We start from the raw sequence: 10,994 nt of genomic DNA, 5'->3' as shown, positions 1-10,994 counted from the left end.
ATCCGCAACTCTCTCAGTGGTTCGACTACCAGCCCTTCGACACCCCAGCAAAGTACATTGATAGCGTGACCCCTCAGATCGCTGATAGCATGGAGAGCCGTATGGGAATCAGTTCGTGGCACCGGCGCTTCCACCCAGACGCACCACTTCATCCCAGCTACATAGCTCTCGGAGGAGATCTCCTTCCCCTCATATTCGGCGTCATCGCATCACCTCCAGAGGTCTCTCACGTCGAGCATGTTTAAACCGACGAAGTTTTCATTTTCTCTCGACCCGGTACTTTAGGAACTGCTGTCGTGTGCATGTTATTATCAATTATATTATCAATTGCTATTGTGATGTGTTCTTCTTGATTAGTGAGAGAGTGGCTCTGTTTGCCTCGTATATCCGCTGATTTAAATATTACAAGTCAAACTTTTATTACAAGAACAAATTATTATATTTTTTCTGAATAATTTATAAGACCGTAAACTTAGTACATTGCACATTTTGTTTAAAACCATCTAGAACTTCACTTTCTTCTGTAGGCTCCTGTCTAAATCGATCGCTGATTTGGTGAAGCATTGTTGTCGCTGTTCTTCTTACCTGCATACGCATTGTTTCACATCATTGGCTCTGAGATTGCCCTTGTTTATCCTTGCTAGCTGATAGCATTCGATTGAAGAAGAATTAAAAGGGAAGAGAGAGATAGTTTTCTCTCTTTTAGTATCACGTCAGTCAATAACAACTCAAGATTGGTAGATTGTTGATCAAATTATTGCTTCTCCTCATTCATGACGCCCTTTCTCTATTGCAATTTTCACATACTTAAGTTTGATCCTTTAGATTCAAATACCATGCTATTGCTTGTTAGAGAGTCCTTTTTGAATATCTTCTTGATTGCAAATATTAGATTTACAAAATAAAAAATGAGAGTTCTGTAATACTTATTACTTTAAGGGTATGTTTGTCATTGACTACCTGATTCCTTGCATAGTATAAATCTGAACCCTTACCAGACAACAAGGTATGGACCTTTCAACCCTCTCTCTCTCTCTTTCCATTTAAAAACTATAATCCCTCCCAACTCACCAAGGGCAATTTTGTCATTCACCAAACTATTCCTCACTATAAAAGCCACCATCTCCTCCTCAATCAACTTTAGCTCCAACGCCATCCAATAGAAAACAGAAAGAGAGAAAGAGAACACTCCCTCCTCCATCTCTCCGGCCGCCGGAATCTCAAGATTCCGACCAAATATCTCAATACAAAGCTCTCAATCCATCAATTGATCTGAATAACCTTAGGATTACCGTGGTGGTGGTTCATGATGGGGTTTTCCTTGTTTCCGATGAAGACATCCACAAGGCTTCTGTGGAGTACGAGCTTCTTCCGTCACAAGATTTTCTTCTTCTTCTAAGCAAACATCCATTCTTAAATAAAGAGAGAGTATACATATATATAGCTCTATAAGTTTGTGATACTAGGTTTCGAGAACCAAAGATCTTGCAGTGGTTTGGTCTGGTCTGAGACATAGCAAGTCATGGATTCAGGCCGTTTGATTTTCGATTCTTCTTCTTCCCACCGTGGTCACATGCTCATCCTTGGCGGATCGGGGAACTCGATCTTCCGAGGTATTCAATTTTTTTTAAAGAAAATATTTGATCTGGAGTTTATTGATGGTAAAGAAAATTAATATTTGCAGAGATGGAAAACTTATGGATTCAAATTGTCTATAGTGATTTATTAGAGATTGATTTCTTTAATTTTCTGTCTGATTTTTCATGACACTTTAGTATATATGGATCGATAGATTGTAGAGAGTTTACTGTTCTATTGACATGTGAAAAAAAATACTCTTTATTCTATTTTGATTGAATGGTTAGATATCTTCCCCACTACTCCCCTATTATGATATATTAACAAAGAGAAACTTGTACACTACAAGAATTCTCTATATATGCTTCTTGTACAAAGAATTTTTTGCTTAATTAAATAAAGAGCTACTACGGACTATATATGACCAAAGAAAGCTCTGGATTTTGCTCAACTATACACTAGAAAAGTGTTTTTCTTTTTCAAAATAATTTTTGGATGAAAGGCTGGCTGATTAATATTGTTTTCTGAGTGGAAATAATTTTAGTGTGAATTTTTTTTTTTTTGTCATATTGATTGCTTTACTTGGAGAGTACTGATGAAGGGTCGAGATCGTTGCTTGGAATGGAGGACGGTGTCAGCAAGCGCCGGCCCTTCTTCACCTCTCCAGAAGAGCTTCTGGAGGAAGAGTACTACGATGAGCAACTTCCCGAGAAGAAGCGCCGCCTCACTCCCGAACAGGTATTTAACTTGTGAAAGTTCAGAAAATGTTTAGACTCTTTTACTTGATATATACTCACCTAATTTAGGAATTACAAAAACATATTTACATATTTATCTATCTAGAACTAATAATATCAATCAGACAATTAGTACTCTGCTTCATTGACCCAAAAAAAAGCGAGGGTAAAGCTTTGTTCCTCTGAGAGATCTCATCTTGGATGGTTGCAACTGATGATTCAGATCTAGAATCCATTTGTTCAATCACAATAGTTTGTTACTTAGCAGATCATTATATTCTTTTTCAAATGAATAATTAGAATTAAGATGGTAGGATGACTTATATAATTACTCTAAATATAACGGGGACAATTATGATGTGAGAAACAGTCCTGCTACTATGACATTAAAAAAAAAAGAGGGAACCTTTCATGTGATGGGCGGTGTTGACTTTCAATTTTTTAACTTATCAGGATTTAATATTCCATGACTATTAGTGGAGCATGACTTAGCTTAATTAGACTAAATCACACTGAGATTACTGATGCATGGGAGTGAATGAAATTAGGTACACATGCTGGAGAGGAGTTTTGAGGCGGAGAACAAGCTGGAGCCAGAGCGCAAGAGCGAGCTGGCAAAGAAGCTCGGGCTGCAACCGAGGCAGGTGGCCATCTGGTTCCAGAACAGGCGTGCTCGCTGGAAGACCAAGCAGCTCGAGAGGGACTTTGACCGACTGAAAGCGGCCTATGATTCCCTCTTGGCTGATCATGACTCCCTCCTCAAGGACAATGATCGGCTTCGCTCTCAGGTATATATTTATAGAGCAAAGTCTAGATGCTATGTTTTTTTGTTGAACCATTAACAATATAACTTCAAATCTTCAAAAAAATGCTATAGACTACCAGAAAATCACACTTGAGAAGAGGGGATGAGAGAATATATAGTCATGTAAAGTATATAAGGACAAACATGTCGAAAACATGTCATCTGCATATCACATGTTAATTTATAGTACTGTTTGTCAGTCATGGTAGTTTAACGAAACTAATAAATGATATTTTTCTCTAATAAAAATAGTTCGTGATACTTTTTTTAATCAAATTGGTAATATTTTACACAATAGTTTCATGAAGCTTACCGATGTTTATTAATACCATCTAATTGTAAGTATGCATATGCTCGAACTCTGAGAATATAGAGCTGGCTGACCCACTGCCACCCTTTAGAAATCAGAGTAGAACTTCTTGGGTAAGACCTTGTGATAGTTAATTGCAATTACATGACACCTTCCAATAGCTAAGTTATAATTTTTTTTTTAAATATTTTTCCTATAAACAAAAGGATATTATTCTTGTTGATGCGTAAGTACACTGCAAGTTCTGTACTGAGCCAATACTTCTACTTCTTTTTGACTTATATAAGGTTCCATAATAAATGGTGAAATTATCCTTCGCCTATAGTTGTCTAGTACTGGACCACGCTCTGAAGCTCTAATAAAAGGACAGGTAAATATTTAAAGGCCAGACAGTGTAAATATTTGGACAAATTTTCAATTTAGACCTCTTTAGAAACTTATTTGCAAAAAATAACCTATTTCGAAAATACTTACCAAATTCGACCAAGTTTCGAATTTGGCGAAAAAACTTAAAAAACTTCACGGGACTTGAAGTCCCGTGAAGTTTAAGCCCCCATAACCAACTTGATTAGAAGCGCCAAAGCTTCACGGGACTTGAAGTCCCGTGAAGCTTATAGGTAGCTTTAACCCTCTTTCTCGAATTCCCCTGTACTGCTCGGCTAACAAACCAGTTAGATGTCAAAGAAAATACCTTTTTTCTCACCTGAACCAAGCGGTCGGCAAAGGCAAGCCTATTTGCGGGATCACGCACCAGCTCCAGCAATCTCTTGTGCGTGAGCACATCTTCCGCTCTCTCCATGTTCACATCCATCGCATATCTAAACAACATATCTAAACAATCAAGAACAATCAATCAATCAATGCAAAAATCCTCGAAAAAACCTCGAGATCAAGAGGGTGGCACTAACCTCGCAGGAAGGCGATTGAAGTGGGCCCAAAGGTCGTCGTCATGACGACGGTTGTGCCTTTGGCAAGCCAGAGTCTGTGAGGCGGCGGAGGACCTCGTTGAAGACGTTGAGCTTGTGGCGGTGCTACTGCTGCTGATGGCTGACGTTGTTGTTCGAGAGGAGGGAGGAAGAGTCAACCGCTTTGCTGCTGCAACTGCCGGTGGAGTCCTCGATCACCATTGACGATCGAAGATCTCGACCTTGATCTTTAGATTGAGAATGAAGGGGTTCTCTTTCAAAGGTTTTTATTTTATCTTTTCTTTTTTCCACCCTAACTTATTAAGGGAAAGGGATTTCACGTGAGAGGGGATCAAATCGAAAAGAGGAAAGTGAGGGGAAGCGAAGAAACAGACTAAATTTCAGCCTAAAACTTTACGGGACTTGAAGTCCCGTGAAGTTATAATGACGCTCCTAATCAAGTTGGTTATGGGGGCTTAAGCTTCACATAGGGATGGCAAAATGGACCCAAAACCAATTGTCCACCCATACCCACCCGCCAAATAAACCATTCAAACCCACTCATTTAGTTAAATGGGCCATAAATGGGTGAGTATAGTTTCTATTAAAGATAAATGAGTCATTAATGGGTGGGTTATTACCCACCCATTTACTCGTTTAGATGGATATTGTTTTAAAAACACCCTCAACGCTTAAACAATTACAAAACTTATTTTTAAAAGTTAAAAATTATAGAAAACACTTAAAATGACTAACAACCCCTTAAAATTTTAAGATTTGCAAAAAACACCCTCAAAGTTTAAAATATTATAAAAACGTCCTCAAGAGTTAAAAATTATAAAAAAAACTATCAAAATTTTCTAACCTCACAGATGACACATGAAATTCAAAAATTACCAACAGCCCCCTGATATTTTATAATTTACAAAAACACCCTTAAAAGTTGTAGAAAATGAGAAAAACACCCTCAAGACTTCAAAATTACCAAACAATCTTAGAGTTTTCTAAACTTGCAAATAACATATGAAATCTAAAAAATTTCAATAGTCCCCTATAAATTTAAAATTTACAATTAACACCCTCAAAGTTTTAAATTTTTAGAAAAACACCCTCCATAGTTTAGAATTACAAAGCCATCCTGAAATTTCAAAACCTACAAATGATACATGAAATCAAAAAATTACTAGCAGCCCCCTGTAAATTTATAATTTACAAAAAGTACCCTCAAAGTTTAAAAATTGCAAAAAGCACCCTCAAGAGTTCAAAACTACAAAACAATCTTAGAATTTTCTAAACTTGCAAATGACGCATGAAATCTAAAAAAATTCGGTAGTCCCCTATAAATATCAAATTTGCAAGTAACCCCCTCAAACTTTAAAAAATTACAAAAAACACCCTCAATGATATATAAATATAAAAAGTAGGCGCTCAAGTTAGGGGGTAAAGGAGAGAAAGGAAATAAAAGTAAAAGTAATTAATACAAGAGATATCTTGACCTTCTATCATAATGAATCAATGGCTAAGATTCATTTACTTTACTTTCCTTTCCTTTCCCTAATTAGAACTCCCAAACAACATAATTTAAGTTCGTCTCTATTCTCCTTATAAAACTCCCAAATAAGATATTATATTTCTCCTGCCTTTCTTTACCTTTCCTTTCCCTATCTCACCTTTCTTTTCCTTCCCTTGGTAAGCTTTCGAACATAACAAATGGGTTAATTGCTGATAAACCATCTTTATATTAGCATCATTGTTTTGAACTTAGTATCCCTTTACTTCTATTTCTAGAGGTAAACCTCTTAGTAGAACTCTTTTAATTCTTTTATCCCTAGAGAAGGGTAAATTATTTTCTTGTTGACAAATAGAGGCTCTGGCTAGAAAGAGGGGGGGGGTCCAGTTTGACGATCTGTTAGCAAAATGAAACTATCTAAACAACAATAGTACAGGAGTTTATTTGCAATTAACTTTACAAAATATATATTTCCATCTCCATATCAGACGGCAATACGTTACAACTTTCTTATGTGTGTGCACATGCATATCACCCTGAAAGTTTACATAAAACCCCTAAAAGTTTGTAAAAAAACCCCTAAAAGTTTGCAAAAAAACCCCTGAAAGTTTACAGAACCCCCCCTGAAAGTTTGCAGAAAACCCCCTGAAAGTTTGCAGAAAACCCCCTGAAAGTTTGCAAAAAAAACCCTAAAAGTTTACAGAAAACCCCCTGAAAGTTTGCAGAAAACCCCCTGAAAGTTTACAGAAAACCCCCTGAAAGTTTGCAGAAAACCCCCTGAAAAAGTTTGCAGAAAATCCCCTGAAAGTTTGCAGAAAACTACCTAAAAATTTGCAGAAAACCCCCCTGAAAGTTTGTCAAAAACCCCTGAAAGTTTGCAAGTAGATCCCTAAAACTTACATATATATAGAAGCATCATAATCATAATTGCAAGTAGATCCCTAAAACTTACATATATATAGAAGCATCATAATCATAACTAAATGGGTTATTGGGTTACCCATGAACCACCCACATATATATAGAAGCATCATAATCATAACTAAATGGGTTATTGGGTTACCCATGAACCACCCATTTAATTAATGGATGGATGAGAACCAACCCATTTAGCAAGTGCTAAATGGGTCATAAATGGTTAAGTGATCATAAATGTGCCCACCCATTTATGACCCAACCAAAACCCAACCAAAATTATCCATTTGCCATCCCTCGCTTCATGGGACTTAAAGTCCCGTAAAGTTTTTTAAGTTTTTTCGCCAAATTCGACCCAGTTTCAGTCAATTGGTTGAAACTAGATCGAATTTGGCAAATATTTTCAAAATAGGTCATTTTTTACAAATAAGTTTCTAAACAGGTTGTTTTTAAAATTTTGTCCTAAATATTTAGGATTATATTACAAAAAATCACAACAGTTAACAAGAAAATTTTAGGGTTAGCTATACCCCATAGCTGCTCTTTAGCTGAGTCTCTCTTACACATGGAAAAGTTCTAGGTGCTTATGAAGCACTATTTGTGCCCCATGGTAGGGGAGAGAAAGAGGATAAATACACGTGTGGATTCTTCCTACTTCTCCTCCATCAGCTCTTTCTCCCTTCTTGAGTGGAGTACAAAGTCAGGTGCTGCATTAGTATTGGATATCACCTCCTCCAACATGAAAATATCCCCTCTTCAGAATTTGGATAAGTGAATCTGATAATCTCTCAATTTCTCTTGAGAAGAACCTTTCCAGTTTAAAAGTAGCGGATCCTGGATTTTGTCCCAGTGATATCCCTATTCCCCCACCTTAACATATTATGATTGATTTTGGATTATATATCGATGGTGTTACAATTTTATTCTCCATAGTGGTGTCCAATCCAATACTAGTGAATATCCTAAGCAACAAATATTAGCAGAAGCAAATACATAATGTAGGTAACTCTGCAGTGTCCCCGACATCGCTTGACACTATGTAGCTCGACCATTGCCAGTATTAATCTGACAAATGTCTACAATCGACGCTGTAGATTACCACCATGAATGAGAAGCTCCAAACCAAGGAGCCCACGGTGGTGGAGCCCGTGGCTGAGTCCACATCAGGCAAGACCACCTCTCCCATCACAAACATGCAAGCTGCCAAGGCAGAGGACCACCTGAGCACTGGGAGCGGAGGGAGCGCGGTTGTTGACACTGACGCCCAGCAGCTTGTCGACAGCAGCGGAGAATCCTACTTCCATGAAACCTTCCACGGAGACTGCATCATGGGCTCCGCTGTCGACGGTGGTGGGGTCCACTCTGAGGAGGACGACAGAAGTGACGATGGCTGTAATTATCTTCCGTTTGGGGAGAACCATCATCATGTTGTTGATAACTGGTGGGGTGTCTGGAACTGAGTTGAGTAAAGTCTTGTTACATGCTACTTTTCTCCGATCATGTCAATTTCGACTGCCGTTAATGTGTAGGTATGTTGGCTTGTATGTGTATTTTCATGATAATTTGGTCTATGGTGAGGAATAAGTATGTGATGCTTAGAGATGAGACTCTATCTAGGCTTCATATGTTGTGATTACTGTTGTTACTACTCAAGCATTGTGTCAAATAGAAGAGATTATGGTTATACTTTTGGGAAATTCCTTTTGTATCCACCATTTTATTGAGTAATTTTCATGCCCACGTAATTTAAATACTAGGGAAATCCTTATAAACGTACTAATATAGCTTAAATGTGATTAATGGCTAGTTAAATGTGGTAAATTTTGAGTTTATAAAATGTGGATTGATAACATCTCGTACTAGGTTAAGCTTGCTACATAAAATGCAATATTTGTTGTGTACATCAATATTAATGTATTAATTAAGAGAAGTGATAATATTGTAGTTATTGAGAAAGCCTCCTCAGAGAACATCTCTGGAATCAATTAAAAAGAATATGCTAAAGATTAATTAAATGGAGGAGATAATCCTTAGTAATACTAAGTAAAACAATAAAATTTAAATCGCTGACCAAAATATTGAGATAAGGGTATTGTCGTTGTATCATTGTTGATTCACCCTTTTTTCCACTGAGATGCACACTGATAAATCGATACAAAATAATTTGATAGAAGAAACAAATACAATCATTTAATTTTTATGATTAAATTACGATGTTACAAACATACGATAATACCACCGTAAAAATTTTGGGATATATCATAATACCACCGTGTGAAAAATCGTTAGTGCCTCCCTTTTGCTCCTCTTCGATGCGCAACCAACCCGTACTTGATATATCAATAACATAGATGGAAATTGTGCATTATACTAATAATCAATTTATATAAGCCCTCACAACCAAAAGAAAGAAAGAAAGAAAAGAAAAGAAAATATGAGAAAAGAAAAGAAAAAAATGTTATATAAGCCGTATAAAATTATCTTTTGACTAGGCGTAAGACTATATTAAATGTGTATACCTACATTATTTCTCTAGTTTCTCTAACGTGAGGTAAGACTAAAAAGACTCGCATCTACATTTAACGTTAACGTTCTCCCAAAATAATAAAATAAAACCTCTTCTTGGATGTCAGTACTAAAATTGTTTTTATAAAGATCCTTTTTAAGTCTAACAAGTTAGATGTGGCGTATTATAAAAAAAAAAGGTTTGTATGGATGTATAACAAAGTGATAAACGTATTTTTTTAGTTCGGAATTACATTATGCACGGTATTTAGACTAATACCTAAACTATGAAAAAAATAGGAGAAAGCTCTGAAAATTATAAATAAATAAATAAACCGATTGACTCATCTCTCTTTTATTTTAAAATTAATGCAAAGTCCACCTTGTGTCTCCTTAATTTGAAATTTTTACTTTTGCATCATTCATTGGGCAAGTTACTTATTTATTATTGGGGTCTTTTTCTATGAGCGTGGCATTCCGCAATACTTGAAGGGTTAATTGCAAATAGACCTTCTATGGTATCACCTAATTACAAAGAGACTCTATGTCATTCTATTTGTTGCAAACAGATCTCATGTAGTTCTACTTATTGGGAATAGAACTTTTGAAGAGGGCTTTTTTCACTCTTAACATCATACAAATGTCTGAGGAGAGACCCGTTATAGTCTATTAGTGAAGACATACACCCAATTGCTAGTAGTTTTTATTTTTAACGGTTAAAGAGTCAAAAAAAATTCACTAAATGGATGTAAAATGTCTGAGGAGAGACCTGTTATAGTCTATCAGTGAAGACATGCACCCAATTGCTAGTAGTTTTTACTTTTAAGTGTTAAAGAGTCAAAAAAAAATTTACTAAATGGATGTGATCACACTTGGGCTAATACTACATGTGTCTCGTTACAATTGAGTGGTATTAGTACTACATGGGTCTGTTTGCAATTAACCCGTACTTGAAGCTCTAGGGTGTGTTTGGATTTCAATGGAGTTAAGGGAAGTTAAGGAAAACTAGGTGAGAGAATAGAAGGGAAGGGAAGGGAATTCCCTTCCCCTCGGTTACACCCTAATTTGGGGGATAACAAATTTTATACTATTAGGCCCCGTTTGGCAAAGGGTTAATGAAGAGGGGTTAAAGAGAAGGGTTAATGTACTTAGCCCATTTGATAATCCGAAAGACTAAATTATTAACCCGTTAAATAAGTTTTATTTTAGCCTTTATGATCAGTTTTAGTGTTTGGCAATAGCAATGATTTTGACTATTTTCTTTATAATTAGAAGGGTTAACTCTTATTCCATCTAAATAGGAGTATTAGTAAACCCCTCATTTTGAGGGGTTAACTCATTTTAACCCCTCTAGAGGGGTTAACTTAACCATTCTATATTTTTTATGTTTGGCAAATTATGGAGGGTTAACTCACTTTAATCCTTATATAGATTTGTTGTGTTTGGCAGGTTAAGAAGGGGTTAAGTCTCCTTAACCCCTCACTTAACCCTTTGCCAAACGGTACCTTAGGGGGTAAACCAAGGGGAACTAGGGTGAATAACTTTACCTTCTAAATATTCCCAAACAAGGTGAATGGTTCCCCTAACTTCCATTCACCCTTATTCCCCTCAATCCAAACAAACCCCTAGTGAATTTCTTCGTAGTTAGCAATACATCACTGTGGGCCTATGTTTTATGTTTATTATTTAGCAACTTGTGCTGATTAATGGTCTGTCTATTGTCATTTAT

The 10,994-nt window shown here is 36.5% G+C and overlaps 1 protein-coding gene across 1 annotated transcript; it reads left to right on the top strand.

The window, feature by feature from the left end:
• Positions 1,067–8,457, top strand: LOC109840309 (homeobox-leucine zipper protein HOX16-like). The gene is made up of 4 exons (XM_020408895.1): positions 1,067–1,613; positions 2,180–2,316; positions 2,864–3,103; positions 7,855–8,457. Exons 1-4 carry the CDS (start codon positions 1,523–1,525, stop codon positions 8,218–8,220), a joined length of 834 nt encoding a protein of 277 aa, XP_020264484.1. The 5' UTR covers positions 1,067–1,522; the 3' UTR covers positions 8,221–8,457.

This window comes from Asparagus officinalis, chromosome 5 (genome assembly GCF_001876935.1).
Source record: "Asparagus officinalis chromosome 5, Aspof.V1, whole genome shotgun sequence".
Classification (NCBI taxonomy): domain Eukaryota; kingdom Viridiplantae; phylum Streptophyta; class Magnoliopsida; order Asparagales; family Asparagaceae; genus Asparagus; species Asparagus officinalis.
Note: the sequence above shows the minus strand (reverse complement) of the source record. Positions and strands in the feature narration are given on the sequence as shown.